General features: G+C 47.3%; 1 protein-coding gene across 1 annotated transcript in view; it reads right to left on the bottom strand.

Moving 5' to 3' along the window:
* unc5a (unc-5 netrin receptor A) overlaps positions 1–17,668 on the bottom strand; it is a gene marked incomplete at both ends in the record, with an annotated part of 114,111 nt that overhangs the window by 8,322 nt on the left and 88,121 nt on the right. The window contains 5 exons of the mRNA XM_083686693.1: positions 6,420–6,653; positions 9,179–9,347; positions 9,857–9,944; positions 12,174–12,473; positions 13,391–13,621. Coding sequence (XP_083542819.1) covers positions 6,420–6,653; positions 9,179–9,347; positions 9,857–9,944; positions 12,174–12,473; positions 13,391–13,621 — 1,022 coding nt within the window. The remainder of the gene's footprint in view (positions 1–6,419; positions 6,654–9,178; positions 9,348–9,856; positions 9,945–12,173; positions 12,474–13,390; positions 13,622–17,668) is intronic.

The following is a 17,668-nucleotide window of genomic DNA, read 5'->3' on the forward strand; positions in this document are numbered from 1 at the left end:
CTAACTTGTGTTAAGTTGGTCATGTGACCACAAGTGTGTAGTCGCTTTATCATGTCCATAACCTTCTGACATAATTGCCCATAACCGTGTGTGTGTGTGTGTGTGTGTGTATTTATATCTAATGTGTGTCATAGTGTGTGTGTGTGTGTGTGTGTGTGTGTGTGTGTGTGTGTGTGTGTGTGTGTGTGTGTATTTATATCTAATGTGTGTCACAGTGTGTGTGTGTGTGTGTGTGTGTGTATTTATATCTAATGTGTGTCACAGTGTGTGTCACAGTCTGTGTCAGTGTGTGTGTGTGATGTCAGCATATGTTCCAGGCTGAGAGAGTAATGGGCCTCTTTACGCTCCATTATCCTGTTAACAAATGACAACGTGGAGAAGATAACAAACGAGGGGCTAAATTCTGCCGCATTATTTACATTTTACAGGGAAAACAATCCAAGGTTGTAATTAGAATATCAAATCACACATTAATCTTCAATTGAAAACTAAATTATCTCTTCTTTCCATTCATTGGGAACAAGGAGAGGCAGCTACTGGAGGGTGTGACCCTGTACCGCAGCAGAACATTAAGATGCATGAGGCGGGCAGAAAGTCCAAGTACAGCAGGAGAAAAACCCCTTTTGTTCTGAGAGAATTAAAGATTGCCTGTGGTGTGTGTGAGGACTGCAAATTTAAAGTCAGGCAAGGCCAAGACCACCCCCCGACGTCCAATGAGGGAGGAAATAATAGAGAGGGAGCGAGAAAAGAGAGGGGGTGAGAAAAAAAAGAGGCAGCTTAACATTTGCGCCTTCAGGTCACAAGAGTGGCGAGCTTTAGAGGGAGAGATAACGGGATTACTGCAACCATGGCCACAATTTTTCCCTGCTTCCCTCGTCCGTCTGTACTCATTCTCCAATCCCCCCATCCCCTCATGCGCTCCCGCCCAGGCCCACAGACATAGCTCTGAGCTGGGACTGTGATGGACTGGGACCCGGGCTCAATTGGGGAATACAAAAGACACTCATACAGTTAATCTCTCCAGGCTGGCGCTGACAGAAAGAGGTTAGATACTGCACCAAACCCTTATACAACAACACAGCCGATCAACGGATGGAGAGAAACATTTAAAGGCATTAGCTGAGGCCTAGGAACAGGACTAGGAAAAGACTACTCTTCAGAACAAGTCATTACTCTGAAGGTTACACTGTTATATTTGTGTCATATGGGGTTCAAACAGCATGTATGCTGTTGGACACCTATTGTTGTGTACTGCTTCTGATAATGGTTTGCTATAAAGCCACATCCTCTGAGCGACAGTTGATCTATGGCAGAGGATGTGGTAAGTATATAATGAGTTCATTATTCATGGCCATAAGTCATCTAGAATATGGCGAGATTTATGAGGACGCTGTTCATGAAGCTTTAATAACCCTATAAACTTTTCTTCACCCCTCCAGGCTTGGCTTGGTGGGGGCCGTAACCCACAAGTGTGTGGAAACCAAACTGCACATTCATTGCATACATCTGTTCTCACAGATGTTCTTTTCAGGCAAATGCATATGAAGGAAGTATCTACTCATTTTACTCTCTCTCGATAAACATGTGTATTTTTCAGCCGAACGTGACAGGACTTTTCTCCCTGACTGAGAGTCCATCAGTCTGAACTCCAGTGGCCGTGCCTGGTACAGTCAACTCTGATTAATAACTACAAATACTAGGGACACGTCTGCTGGATTATAGATGAGAGCACTGTTTGCTAGGATAAGATGCACACTATGCTTGATAAATCATGCAGTTTGTGTGTGTGTGTGTGTGTGTGTGTGTGTGTGTGTGTGTGTGTGAAGGGTGGGGGGGGGGAATATAATACGAAACCTATTTCTCAGCTGTGATAAAGCTTACTGTGTTAAACTTGATGTCAGCAATTACACCACGAGGCACGGCAAAGCCAATGCAAACTTCTCCCACTAGTATTCTCCCCCACTGTCTATTGATGAAGGCACACACGTTACTGAATACAGAGCTGTAAATCCATCTCCCGGTTTTCAGCCGAGCTTGCCGATCAAAGACTGCGCCTTTGACAAGCAGCCACTATAGTGGCCAACAACCCACTTACTGTACAATAAATGTACCAAGGAAAATATAAGGCTGTATACCGCATCTCACTTAAGTTGTTATCTCTTTTTATGAGACATGATTCACAGTTGAAGGTCCATTCAAACAAGAGCAGTGTGGCGTTGCAGATAACACGCATGTATTTTGAAAAGACTATTTGAGGACAGCCTTTTTAAACACGTACAACAATAAAAATACATTTTACGATCGGGAGCCCACAAAGAGGGCTGAAACAATTACCCTCATTACATTAATATTGATGAAATGACTTTTGTATTCCGTAATACAATGCTGGCAGTACAAAGGGAATTAATTGAAACATTTTCTCTCAATTTGAGCCCAAATGAGGCTTTGGGGATTTAAATGGCTATTAAACGTCACTTTAAACTCACCAAAATTAAAAACTATTCAATTGTCGGAGAATTACTCATTACGAAGACAGTCGTTCCCCTCAGTATTTCCAACAGTCTTCTCTATGCAATAATTAGTCGAACATCTTCAGATGCGAAGCCTTGCAGCTGCCACCGACAGTGTGGGTGGTTTATCGTACACAATAGTGTACGTCGTTACTTAACTACCTAACCCTAACCCATCGCCCAACCTTTACATATTAAACATAATGTGGGTGTACAGTACAGACACACAGCTACTGTTGACTTTATCGTGCTATTTCCATATTGTCCCATAGTCTCCAATGTTGCAGTGTATGTACAATGTACATATACCCAATCTTTTTTTTTTTTTTTTCTTTTTTTAAATATGTTTTTAGGGCATTTCTGCTTTATTGGGATAGAGACAGTAGAGATTGACAGGAAGGATGGGTGAGAGAGAGGAGGGATGACAGGAAGGATGGGTGAGAGAGAGAGGAGGGATGACAGGAAGGATGGGTGAGAGAGAGAGGAGGGATGACAGGAAGGATGGGTGAGAGAGAGAGGAGGGATGACAGGAAGGATGGGTGAGAGAGAGAGGAGGGATGACATGCAAGACGTGTCGAGGGTCGGAATCGAACCAGGAACCTTTGATTATGTGGTATGCGCATTAGCGCGCTACGCCACTAAGTGCCCTGCATAACACTCCCTCACACTGGGAACTCATTTGAAACAGGAGTTGTCTCGTCTCCCTTTGATACAATTCCCTCATTGTTTCAGGTGTGTTTCAGTTGTTGGCAGGTAAGCGACAGCTGGGCATGACCGTGTACTCTGGTAGTCACCACAGAGTGACACTACTACCTGGCTTGTGGGCATGTTCAGTGTGAAGTGTTGCCCAGTTTTGCTGCAGGTGTTTTGAGTCAGATTTAGAGATCGAATCTCAAATGAGCTCAGATTTGTTGAGTCTCAGATGAGCTCTGCCTCGGGTCAGCCTGTGAACAGGGAAGCACTCAGGGGGGACAACACCAGTTGCCTGACACATCCAGCCTCCTGCGCCAGCCCTGGCGTGAACCATCAAGAGGGGACGCACATTAAATATTAACTTAATTGGTCCCGGCAGAGCCCTGGAAGCATACGGTGAGCATCACACGGAAATGTCACCGGCTCTCCAGAGTCGCCACACACTTAAGATCAAAGACAATAACATTGTTTCTAATCTGCTTTAATTGGGAGATGAGAGATTGCTTTCCGCAGCATGTTTCCGGGGTCTCGTCTGGCTGACGCGGGCTTGTCGGCTAAGACTGACAGCCAGCGAGGGGCGCTGGGGGAGGCAGCTGTGGCGACCCCGCTGTTTCTACTTCCACTGCTGCTCTGGAACAGTCCACAGGCTAGGCAGGTCGGCTCACAGCACCTTCAAAAAACCCAGGGAAGTGCTGTTTCATCCTCTTATCAAAGGTACTGGATCTGCTTTATGGGTAATTTGACTTCCTGCCTGGAATGTGGCGCGCTGCCCTGGAGCAATCTGAGAAACGCTGTCATAAAATTAACATGGGCGCCAGGTGTACTTCATCTGCAGAATGAAGAATACCACTGTGCCTCTGACTGCTAACCTACCACTGCTACACTGTTGCAATTAGTTGTAATGGTAGCTGCTGTAGTGAAAGTGTAGTAATCATAAATTGTACATTTTAAAGATAGTGATTAGTGATTAGCTTGAACTTCTCCAGGGGTACCTAATCTCTATTCTGTGTGGTTAATGTACACGCTAAATGAACTGCAATGGCACAGAGAGCAGTGTGAAGTCGAGATTACTAAGCAGCGGGGCCGCGTTCTAAATCACCCACTCACTAAAAACTACAAATCCCTGGAGGCACTGTGGCTTACCACAGAAACAGGTTTCTCAGAGACGGGGGGCTAATGCACTCGTTTAATGCAGGCGTGCGAGAGGAGCGGTGCGTGGCACAGGCGCTGTAGTCGACCGGCTCGGGTGTCCGTTTCCTCACGGAGGAAAGTGTCGCTCTGAGCGCAAACCCAGCTTCCCCCTGACGGCATACGATACAGGACACCCAAGGTCACTCACACACACGGTCGAGGACTGCGGTACACGCGGCCGCAGTCGCCTCGCCACGGCAACTGAAGACATGAATATCCGTCAGGCCGGGAGGCGGCTTAACAACACTGCCTCCTATATTATTACAACTGCTCTGGTACTGTGCGGATGCTCAGCGTACTGTCCAGGGGATTCCTCGTTCCATTCCATGCTTTAAAGTGAGCCTGATTGTCTGCCTCCACCAACCTCCCCATTGAAGCAAAGGGATGATTTATGGACACAAACAGATTCACCCCCAGAGTCACATAAACTTCAGCATTTGTTGTCACTTTAAGCGCATCTCTTTAACGACTGTACATTACATTTAATCTCATTTCGAAAGGCACAAAGGAATGTCAGCCAGCCTCATCCACAAGCATTTGCTCTCTCTCTCTCTCTCTTGGCTGGCTGGCTGAGGGAGGGAGGGAGGGAGGGAGGGAGGGAGGGAGGGAAGGGAAGGATGGAGGAGAGGAGGTTACAGTAATTCACACCCACTGCTGGAGCCTGGGCAGAGGTCTCATCTCATCCCTAGCTCTCTGAAAGTGTGAGTGTTAATTTCAGACAGACCCCCCCCCCCCCCACACACACACACACACATACATACACACCTCCCACCTTCCCCCTCAACCCTCACCATCGGCGGTTAGATTTCTACAGCCCCTCCAGAGATACTCCCACCGCCACCCCCCTGTGAGAGGAAGTCAGCCACTCCGGCAGACTGGAGTGGATTGGAGTGGGATGCGCCACTTCTGGTTATGGAGGGGGTGACAGAGGGAGAGGGGGAGAGTAGGGGAATGGGGGAGAGGGGGAGAGAGAGAGAGCACGGGGGTGCGTGCGGGTGGAGAGCTCAAAGAGGCTTTCCTTTTAATTTAGTAATTAACCATGCAAATGAAATCTTAACAGGCTACTCAGAGGCAGTCCTCAGGGGAGGGAGGCTGGCATTAGTGCTTGATTATACGCCGTCCACACACAGAGGGGGGAAACAGAGGAACGAAATACGGTGTCGAGGAAAGTGATGGGGAACTTCTTGGCTCGGGGCAGCCATGTGTCACCGCCAGCAGCATGGGATGAACACACACACACACACACACACACACACACACGCACGCATATGCACATGCATGCATGCACACACACACGCACACACACACACGCACACACACGCATGCACGCACACACACACACACACACACACACTCCAATTCCATAAATTGATCAAGCAACCATATGTGTTGTTGTATCTACAGTACCTCTAACAGAAATCCGGCAAAAAAATTAAATAAACACCAGCAGTACAAAACAACAGCCCCCCCCCCTTTGCCCCCCTCTTCCCCCTCGCCCCCGACAAACACACATTTGAATTCCATATGTTCACCATAGCTGTAACTAACTCCTGGGAGCGTGCGTGATGGCTGAGCCTTGCCTCACCTGCGTGAAAGACAATGTTCTGGTACAAGATGTCGGGCGCCTCAACACAAACACAATCCATCACCAATCCATTATCCTTACTTTGAAGAATCACATATGGTGTGATCAAATCCTACTGTGCTGTTCTATTGACCGTAGCTGTGACTAAGTCTTGGTGACGTGTGTGTATGTATGTGGTTTGAGTTTGTGGGGGCTTATCTCTCCTCCAGGTGTCAGCTAGCTAAAACCAAACAACCAATCGCCTTTGACATCCAAAGAATAGTGCCCATGCACGCACGCGCGCGCCCACGCGTGCACACATGCGCCCACAACCACACACGCACGCGGCCACCCACGCACGCGCCCACAACCACACACGCACGCGCCCACGCACGCACGCGCCCACAACCACACACACACGCACGCAAGCACACACTCCATCACTAGCACTTCTTCCTTACCTTGAAGACGTCCTGCGTGTCGTCCATGCAGTAGACTCTAATGTTGTATTCCAGCGTGGAGCAGTAGGCGTCGGAGAACAGCACCAGCCTCAGGCGCTTGGCGGCGGCCATGTTGAGGGACTCACCCACCAGGGTAAAGCGGCCCAGCTGCTCTGAAAACACCCGGCATGTCTCCGCCTCCAGCTGGCAGTAGTACGGATCAGACAACAGCTCCTCCCCCATCTGCAGCACATCCTGGAGACACAGAGGTGGAGGGTCAGGGCCAGGGTGTGTGTAGTTCAGGGGTGAGTTGTGGAAGAGGTCAGGGTGAGGTGTGTGTGCTATGGGTGAGTGTGTGTGTGTGTGTGTGGTTTGAGCAGTAGTACGGGTCAGATGCCAGCTCCTATAAAGCAAGGCATAAGGTGCGTGTGCGTGTGTGTGTGTGTGTGTGTGTGTGTGTGTGTGTGTGTGTGTGTGTGCGTGCGTGTGCGCGTTTGTTAGTGTGTTGGGGTGTCAGGATCAGGGTGTAGAGAGACCTTACTATTCCATGCTGCACACAAATATAGGAACACACACACACACACACACACACACACACACACGGTCACACAAAGGGACACACCCTATAGAACACCATCAATTTACTAAATAATTCATGAACGAGGTGCTCAATTGACATGAAAGCGGACTCCGATAGTTTCCTGGCAAGAATAGATGGTTCAGGAGAGAAAGGCAAGGGACCGAAACTCCAGTAAATATTGGATTATAGGGATTTCCGTTAGTGTTTGGAATTTGTTCACAAAGGTGAAAAGACCTTAGTGCTTTACCTGCCAAATATGACTTCTATTACCAGGGGCTCAAGAGTCTTGCAACGCAAAGCTGCACAGGAATTAGCACTACTAATCTACTAAGCAAGTACTTACAATAAATGAGCAGTTTCTCTACTTTCCTCATTTCTAGCTTAGTAGGGAGTATTGGCCAAAAACTAGCAATATTCTTTGGGTTAGGGTTAGGGTTAGGGTTACTTCATTACTGATTTTGTTAGTGAGAACCAGACTAAACCTATGAGTTACTTGGACAAATGTATTTGTTGTAAGTCGCTTTGGATAAAGGCGTCTGCTAAATGCCATAAATATAAATATAATAATATAAATATGACTATGCCAATCAACTACTGAGATATAAGGTGGGTAATTAATTACAGAACAATGTAATAAATAATATCAACAAGGAAAGCAAAACCAGCATTTACCACCACACTTTAAACAAGGACACACAGTACTATATAACTCAATTACACCCACACAAACCCAACTGCTATTACATCACCTCGTTACACTGTCCCACGCAAACTAACTAGTACCACTCCATCACCTGTTGGACCACTATCAGCATACAATGACCTGCTGTCTCATTACATAAGGACAAATTGGGCCCAGGGTGACATTTCCTTTCGAAAAATCCCATCATGGTCTCTAACAGACTGTCTGTTAGCTAATCAACCTGAGAGGAGCAGTGTGCCAGCCCAGAAACACAGCCATCCCTATTCCTCCCTTCCGAGATCCACCCAATAAAACGCAATCTTCATCAATAGAATTAGTATTGACACAATTAATTTCCTATGCAACCACAATGAAGTCTAAGTTTTTCCATCATCATATTGTTTCTCTGAATGCAGAGGAGAGTGAGGAGAGACACACTGGCTCAATTACACTGCAGTTCAATATCCACACACATTTCATTCCCTTCATTTCTCCCCCCTCCCCCTCCATCTCTCTCCCCCCCCCCCCTCTCTCTCTCTCTCCCTCCCTTTCCCTCCCCCCCTCCCTCTCTCTCTCTCTCTCCCCCCCTCCCTCTCTCTCTCTCTCTACTTTGTCACACTCTCTCCTCTCTTTGTCTCACCCCACTCTCATCCCTCCTTCACTAACACCTTCCCCTACTTCCAGGGATCTACATCGAGATCCTCCATCATCTCCATAGCTCTGTGTTTGTTCTGTCCAGGTTCACCTGGCCCCGTGCACTGCAGCAGTGGCCGGCTCAGCTCAGTTGGCTATATTTGGGCCAACCGATGATTAAAAGTGCTGGTCTAACCTCTGCCTCAGACAGGCCAATCCATCCAACAGACACCCCACCACCGCCACACGGGGGGGCGGGAGGGTGTGTGTGTGTGTGGGGGGGGGGCTGAATAATTTATGCACAATATCGAACATGAAAGAAGACCTACGCCCTCCCCCGCTATTCCTCTTTGACATTCTGAGTGGGTGCTAGGGATGGGCGCTGTGGCCATGCGGAGGGGGAAAAGCAGCCCCCCACCCTAAACCCTAATTTAGACTCTGAGGCTGAATGACAAAGACGGAGCACCTTTGAGGAGAGGGTGGTTTCCTCAGATGGGAGGAAGCTAATGGCTTGAGCTGAGAATGATTCAACCCGGTCGTGATACATACGTCTTAGGTACAGTTGCGGCTTTTTCACACTGAAATACTTACACTTAGCATAGAGCACAGAGCTGCGGTGATAATGAAATCACCCTAATGCGATAACTGCCTTAGACTTCAACGAAGGGAAAGTGGAGAGGAGGTTTTCTAATTGGAAGCAGGTGTCAAATGTGCTTAGTTAAAGAGCTCCTAGAGAAGTACCTGAAGGGTTTTTAGCAATACTGCTAAGAAGCACTTTGGAGGAATAGTACTTTTTTTCAGAAGCAGGTGTTAACTACACTGCCACAGAATAGTGTACGGTACTCTTAATTGTTTTGTCCGGAGCAGGAATAGGTGATCCCTCACCTCCCAGACCCCTTCGTAGTTCTGCTTCTTCAGGCGGACAGCCCAGTTCTCAGGGCAACCGTCAGAGCAGTGGTCCATGCTCAGGATGACCGGGCGGGTCAGTACCACCCCAGGGGGACCACAGCTCACGATGGGGCTCAGCAGGGTCTGGCAGCCAGCCAGGGGTAACCTGCATGGGGCAGAGAGACAGGGTGCAGAGACAAGAGTACAGGTGAGGGGGAGGGGATATACAAGGGATGATGGATGACCAGGTGGACGAGAAGAGATAAGATAGTGTATTTCATTGAGGGTTGCATTCACGTTCTACAGGACTAGAACATTTCAGATCTGGTTGGCTCACTGCTGATGGAAGGCCATGCAATGTAAAACTGCAGTCATAAGCTATCACAATATGTTATCCCAGAGCAGAGCTACAGTATTTAGGTTCCTGTAAACTACAGTAGAGTGTAGCTTGGCAGATAAACAGTGTTCAAGACAATTAATTTGACTTTAGCAGTGTATATGTGCAAGAAAAGGCCATGCTATTTATTAACATGGCCTCCTCTGTAGCGCTGGCCCACAGTCTCAGTTCTTCTTAATGGAACAATGGAACATCAAAACAAACAAACAACCTCCCCCCTCCTCTCAGCTTCTCGGGAACACTGCCAGTTAGCCAGCGCCAGCGTTCCAGAGACCCACCTTAAATCTTCCTTCCTTTGAACGGTGAGATAAATCTCATAGATCTTCCCTCTGGGGATGGCCTCCGGAGGAATGAGCAGGCTGATTCCTAATGCAAATAGCAACAAAGGGAAGAGGAGACATGCTCATTTGTTCTAGCCGAACCGCCCGCTTTGTCATTCCACAAAGGGACCCAGCCCGCCGTCGACAAAACTCTGCGGTGGGAAAACAAAAACAAATCCATCCTGAAGGTCAGAACGATAGCCAGAGACATGTCGGCAAGAAGACGCGCCTTCCTCCGCGGTCAACAATTAGGCAAAGACAAAAGCACACACTGAGACAGGCTTTAAATGCACTCAAGTCTGCCACAAAGGAGATAATTGAGACAGAGGAACAGACTACTCGAGGAAAATTGCAATTCCCCAAGAGAGAGGGGAAGAGAAATGCACCTTGGAGAGCAGTGAGAACCATCCACGACGCTTTAAGTGTTGTCATTTGTGTGGATTCTCCTCACAGAATTATCCACTTTAAATCCAATTTAAGATTCAGATGAAACAGTGGAAGTTACTATACAGTTAGTAAGAGCCATTCAAGTGCAAGCATCTGTTTACATACTGCAAAGTGTGTGTGTACACGTACACCATTGTCTGTATTCATAAATCATACCTGGCATGCACTTTCTCTAAATGTTTAATGGTAAAGAGAGGTGAGCAAATCTCTGTAGTTTGTGTAGGCGCATGCAAGGTACATTAGTGTCCAAGTGAGTAGATGAATGCAAATATGCAAAGTATGTTAGCTTGAGTTAATCCATGCATACAAAAGCCATAACTGTGTGAATGGGAGGGAGATAGAGGAGGTAAGAGAGAGAGAGAAAGAGAGAGAGCGAGAGATAGAGAGAGGGGGCGGGGGGGAGAGAGAGGGGGAGAGAGAGAGAGAGAGAGAGAGAGAGAGAGAGACAGAGCCATGTTGCCTGGAAGACCATTAAAAGGCCCTCATCCCTCAAGATACTGGCACTCACTTGTTCACTAACATGTGATTGTGCTAATCTGGATGCCGTACAAGAACACAAGCCTAAACACTTGTTTCCTGCACACTTACATAACTACAGTGAGCAGCTAATAGGAAGAATGGTGAAAGCCCTATCTAAGCTTTTAGCAGCCAGCTGAAGCTTGTCCGTAATGCAGTTTATGTCACACATGCCTTACAGGTATTGTCATTTAAGGTCTAATTGGGGTAATTTATTCCAAGGTCTATTCCTGGAACCTCTCCTCTGTCTGCTGAATGCCTAAATTTGATAGAAAATCACTGCTCTTGTTCAGAAGTAATAAAGTAGGTCTGTTCGACTGCATTAGAATTAACATGGTGGCCATTATCATAGCAGGCAGCCACCATTACGAGGGAAGCTTATGAATGTGATTGACGTCAATTTGAAATTACGTTGCATGCCATTCATGTTTGAAATGTCATCTTTTTTTTTTAAGAAGTTTGATCTTTGAAGTTCTATCACTGAACACTATGAATGGAGAGTGTGGATCTACGTGCTGCTCGGTAACATGTTACATTCCCAGCAGCACCTACTCAAACTGAACAGTCCCTTATTCTGCTGGCTTTAATCCTCTCTCCATTGGCTTCATTGAAACACTCATCCTGACCAAGATGAAATCTTCCTGGCTGTGACATGACAACACGATAAACCCCCAATCTGTTAGGAACTTAATTAGTCTGAATCGGCTCCATCAGTCGCCTCTGAGTGGATTGTATTACAGAACTCTGGCAATACACCTTCACGTCTTACTAAAGTGACAAGCCAGGATACTGTATCATTTGGCCATGGATTCTATGAAGAGCCCTCTCTCTAAGAAAACGCCCACACAGAATCGCAAGGTTGCCATTCCTTGATTACCGTAATTTCAATGTTTGCAGTAAACATGTTGTCCCCCATAGCCAATCAGTTTGATTTCTGAATTTCAGTTGTTTACGAGAGCACCCCCCCCCCCCCCCCCCCCCGTGCCAATCAGTGTAATTTTGTAAATGCCGCATCTCTATGGCAAGGCGTATCATTCACCCAAGTTTTCGTAAAAATTGTCTCATCTACAGTACCAGTCAAAAGTTTGGACACACCTTGCCAAGAGCTGTCCTAAAATATAAAACATATTCTGATTCGTTTAACACTTTTTTGTTAACTACATATGTGTTCCTTCATAGTTGTAGATGTCTTCAATATTAATCTACAATGTAGAAAATAATAAAAAAAATAAAGAAAAACCATTGAATGAGAAGGTGTGTCCAAACTTTTGACTGGTACTGTGTGTCATACCCAACAGAAAGCAGCACCCACCTGTACTGGGAATGGTCAGCCGGCCGCCCAGGAAGTTAAAGGTCCCATACGAGGTGTTCGCCATGTCGCGGGGCAGCGTTTTGAAGTAGGTCTGAGTGGACAGCCTGCTCATGAACTCGGCAGGGTCAGAGTTCAGCTTGCCGTTGTGCAGCGCGTGGGAGCCGTTGGGCAGAGGGTCCAGGAGAGGACCGTTGGTCATAGAGAATTTACCGGCGGTATCGTGCCGTGAACGAAGGGTACCTTGGTAGCTGGTCGTGGTGGTGGTTAAGTCAGGCTGGATGGTAAGCAAATGGGAGTTCTCTATTAGAACAAAAACAGATAGACCACAAGTGAAAATCTCCAACGGAGGCAGTGGTTAATACGCCCAGACAATCACAGCACAGACAGGGAAAAAAACTACTGCTATCTACGTTTTGTCGCAACACACACACACGCACACGCACACGCGCACACACACACGCACACACACACACATACACACACACACACACACACACACACATACACACACACACACACACACATACACACACACACACACACACACACACACACACACACACACACACACACACATACACACACACACACACACACACACACAATTCCATCATAAGCCAGTCAATTCCTCCTCTCTCTCTTTAGCAGCTAGCCATAATCAATTCCAAACAGAACTCAGAGGAAGCTTTGCAGTCAGAGTGTAAAAAGGCTTTTTCACGGTGATTCACAGACGCCAAAACCAACCTCCAACTCTATCACTTCAATTCCCATTATTCAGAGATTAAGTCAGACGACAGCTAACATACAGGCAAGTACACACTGTGGGAATAGTACAGCATTACTAGGTCAACATTTACATTCAGAAAACACAATCCAAAAATCCCCCCCCCCCCATAACACACACACACACACACACACACGCGCACACACACACACACACACACACACACACACACACACACACACACACACACACACACACACACACACACACACACACACACACACCTCATCCAAACCTCCCACCCCACACAAACAACCAATAAAAACAACACAACAACATCAATGGGGCGCGTCGATGGGTACCGTGAGGTTATGGTGGGTGGGTAGATGATGGACCAAAGGATGGACGGAGGGACGGACGGATGGACGGAGGGAGGGACGGACGGAGGGAGGGAGGGAGGGAGGGAGGGATAGAACAAAGAACAGTATCCTACTGCTGCGGGGGGGCGCCCTGCGGGGCCGCGGTGCCCACACACCTGGCTTGCTGGGCTTGATGCCCATGGGCTGGAAGCCAGTGGTGAGGATGGAGGAGTCTGCCACGTCGGCGTCCAAGCCCCCCTTCTTACGTCGGTACACCAGGACCACCACAATCAGCAGCAGGGTCAGGCACAGAGCCACCGCCACGATGCCCACGTACAGGGCCACGTCCTCGGCCCCGCTTGCAGCTGACACAGGGGTGTGTTTGTGTGTGTGTGTGTGTGTGCGGGGGGCGGGGGGGAGGGGTAGAAGAAAGGGAGAGAAAGGGTGAACATTATGGATTAGAAAGGCAATAAATGATTGTGCATGACTAACGCAAGGTCTTGCAATAGTGGCTACAATGTCCCGCAGCTAGCTGCGCTAATTGGGCGGATAGCATTGAACTTCCTTGCGTGTGAATTACTAAGGTCTTGAATTCTATAGAGTATAGAACGTTCCTTCTTCAAGGTCGCCTCTACTCGGGGCCTGAGATAACGTTTCCAGAGATGCATTTGTTATTAGAACTGCACCAGTTAGATAACTGTCCTATGATGTAACTGTAAACGCTATAGATTTCTATTCACTCGCTCCAAAACATCTGCCTACATTCAGCCGAGACTTCCAAGGGAACATGCCAGCGCCCACAGCAGCCCTCACACATTAGCATTAGACAATAATACACCAATCAGACACCACACATCCATCCCAGAGGAGCACAGGAGATAAATGAAGGATTTGCTTATGATCCAGGACTTCCTATTGACTCTCTCTCCCCCCCTCTCCCCCCCCTCTCTCTCTCTCGCTCTCCCCCCCCCCCTCTCTCTCTCTGTCTCTCTCTCTCTGAGCCCATGGCTAAGTCCCCACAAAACAGCAGTGTCCTCAGTGTCTAATCATCATAGGCGTCACTGGGGAATGGGATTTGCCACGGCTGTCTCTCCCGGGCTGGGCTGTTGGCCTGTTGGGTGGGGGAGGTCGAAGCTGCTCCCAGGGCCTTCTTCTCTGAAGACGCCCATTGTCACAATGAAGCACGGGGGCGTACTTCTTCCTATTCAACACTGCCACTGTGGGGACACATTCACTAGCTCTGAGTGATGTGACAGAGGGGAGGTAGAGAGACACACACACACACACACACACACACAGACACACACACCACACACACCACACTCACATCATATCTAACATACAGTAGCATGTTTGGAGGCAAAAATAGGTTTGAACCAAAGCCGATAATGATTGGATCTGACATGTATTTTTCATCAACATCTCAGTCGTTGGTAGTCTGTTTCTGTTACAGTGTATACAGCATGGCACTAACAGGGGATGTGAGCACTGCCATGGAAACTCACCAAGTTGACAGGTTTTAATTGGTGTTAATAAATCTGTGACTGGAGAAAGCGACAATTTAATTAGTACTGTACAATGCAGGCAGCGTCTGAAAAAGGCAAAAATTACACATGGGTATTGAATTATTGTTTATTATTTGTCTCTCCTTCATTTGTTCCCTAAACCAGTTGTATGGAAAAAAAAGGCCCCTGACACATTGCGGCCTTTATGCGAAATGCCAAAAATCTATTTCACAGGCGATTATCTGAATATAATATGATATTTTAAGTAGGAGGATTAGAGTTAGACAAGGCTCTAATGCGAGGCATCAAACAAGAGCTCTCATGACACAATGTCAATTCTGGATGACTGGATGGAGACGGACAACCAATGTCTGCGTCATTATCAACATTGTGTTCAGGGGCACCTTAGGTAAGAGACATGACTTGCGTGAGGAGGAGACTTATGCACAGTAGGGCGTCACAGGATGACTTCTGGGGAGGGTGTTCGGGCGGTGCGATAAACTGTACTAAACGGAACCCTATGCAGGAAAGCAGGGAGCGTTATCTGATTTCAGATCCCCTCATTACAGCAGATTGCATCTGAGAGGAAAAAGGAGAGGCCACATTGTGATATTTCCACTCCACAGAACCAGTGGGTGCTGCTGTGAAGTCGATATGATGAGACACAAACTAATCCCTTTAGCAAGGAGACCGAGCGGGCTAATTGGGTGAGCATAGCCTTGGCTCCATCTTACGTTGTTTACTATCTGAGGGCAGGCCAAAGGCACCTTCCTGACCTCTGATGCAGAGATCCAATATCGACCCATCCACCCTTCCTTCCTTCCTTCCCTACCCTCTCTACAGTACCTCCGTTCACCCGCTCTCTTCATTCCCAGATCAAAATGACAGAGACCTTTATCCAGCCAGTTATCTCTCTCTCTCTCTCTCTTTTTCTCTCTCTCTCCATTCTCCCCTCTCTCTCTCTCTCTCCATCTCTCTCTCTCTCTCTCTGTCTTTGTTCTGTCTGTAATCTCCTTTGGCTTATCAGAGCATCACTAAGTGAGGTTTTATCAGACCCAGCAGGTGCAATAGAGCAACGATCCCCCATGCTAACTATAGCCCAGGCTAACACCGCTCACAGGCCACTCTGCCTCAAACCATCGATTTTCACGAAGCCAGCCAATAATTGAAAGGACGTCTATCACGCTTTAATTGACACAGCTAATCAGGTTTTATAATTGGATGGATTCTACTTTATTTCCCCTCTAACGCTCTCCCCCCCCCCTCTCTCTCTCTCTCCCCCTCTCTCTCTCCTTCTTTTCCTCACACTCTCTATCTGCTGCTCTCTCTTTCTCTTACTCTCTTTTTCAGTGCCTCATCATTCAATATTTATCTTCCACTTGACATAACTGAGAAAAAAGGGGACTTTTGATTCTCTCTCTTTCTCTCTCTCTGTCTCTCTCTCTCTCCCTCTCTCTCTCTCCATCCTCCTGATTGACACCCGGGTGCTGATAATCTATGAACCTGATGAGCTGCTTAAAATCTGACCCGCGGCCAGTTTTGCCTCATTGTACTTTTCTCTTTGCCTGTGTTCTCAGCATGGGGTCTCACAGCCTAAGGGGAGGCTGGTTAGGGAGCTGTCTCAGGAGGATGACTCCTTCTCTGCTGACTCGTCTGAAACCAAGGGAGCGTGTCACATTTCATAAAATCTCATCAACTTGGGTTCAAGTTGAGTCTGTGCAGCTGCATGCATGCCGGATAGTTCTCCCACCTGCTGTACCTGCTGTACCTGCTCGCTCGCTCTCTCTCCCCCCCTCTCTCTCTCCCCGCCTCTCTCTCTCTCTCTCTCTCTCTCTCTCTCTCTCTCTCTCCCCGCCTCTCTCTCTCTCTCTCTCCCTCCCTCCCTCACCCCCTCCCTCCCTCTCTCTCTCTCTCTCTCTCTCTCTCTCTCTCTCTCCCTCTCCTCTCCCTCTCTCTCTAGTCCGCCCCACCACAGCGTTGATAAATAAAAGTGGTGCAACCTCCTGCGTCTCTCTCCCTAGGGCATTCATCAAGAGGCCAGAGGAGATATTTCATCCCCATGGCCAGCCGCAGTCATTCCCCTGAAGATGAATAATGTCGGAGTCATTAAGGTCAGGGAAATATGGCTACTAAAACTCTCAAAGTGAACGTGACCATTACTGTCTCCACAATACAGTCGTTCCATCCCTCTCCGCGAGTCCACGTGAAATATTTCCTGAAATAAACCCTTTACCCGTTATTCAAAAAAAATAAAAAAATAAAAAATAATAATACAAATAATGGAGAGCCTGGCATGCCTCTCTACCGAACAAAACAGGTGATGAAATGTTAACCGCTAAGGTGTCGAATTAGCCACCCAATTGCAGAATATGAAAACAGACTGATAACAAATTTGTATTCGTAGGGTTTTCGCATTATTTCTAATACGCAAATAATTCCTATTATGCCATGAACACAGTGTTTTTGCTAATTAGCTACATTGACTTCATTACGCAAATTAAGCCAAATAATCATTTTCATGTTGTACTCATTTTCGGTGGCTGTGAATACATGTTTCGTTTTTTTCTCCCATCATCCTCCTTTGTGCCCTCTAGCACCTGGTTGCCATTTTGGAGTTGGCTCGACGCCAGCCTATTCATCAATTTCCTACAGAGATTTTTTGGGGAGCTTTATCTTGATGGTTTTGCTCATTTGCTTTAGGAAAATTATACTGCCTGCCTTTGATTTGTTTGTTTTAGCTGAAACACGGCCGACACTGCAGATGGAGTCTCAACACTTTCCCACTCCCTCGCAGTCTCACAGGAAACACAGCAAACAATAACTTCACTTGACATATGGTATTTGCTTCTGAACGAGTTAGATTAGAGATGTTTTTCTGCTGTCCTCTCCTCTGCCAAGGCTTTTCTT

The sequence above is a fragment of the Argentina silus genome (genome assembly GCF_951799395.1).
Source record: "Argentina silus genome assembly, chromosome: 15".
In the NCBI taxonomy this organism is placed as follows: domain Eukaryota; kingdom Metazoa; phylum Chordata; class Actinopteri; order Argentiniformes; family Argentinidae; genus Argentina; species Argentina silus.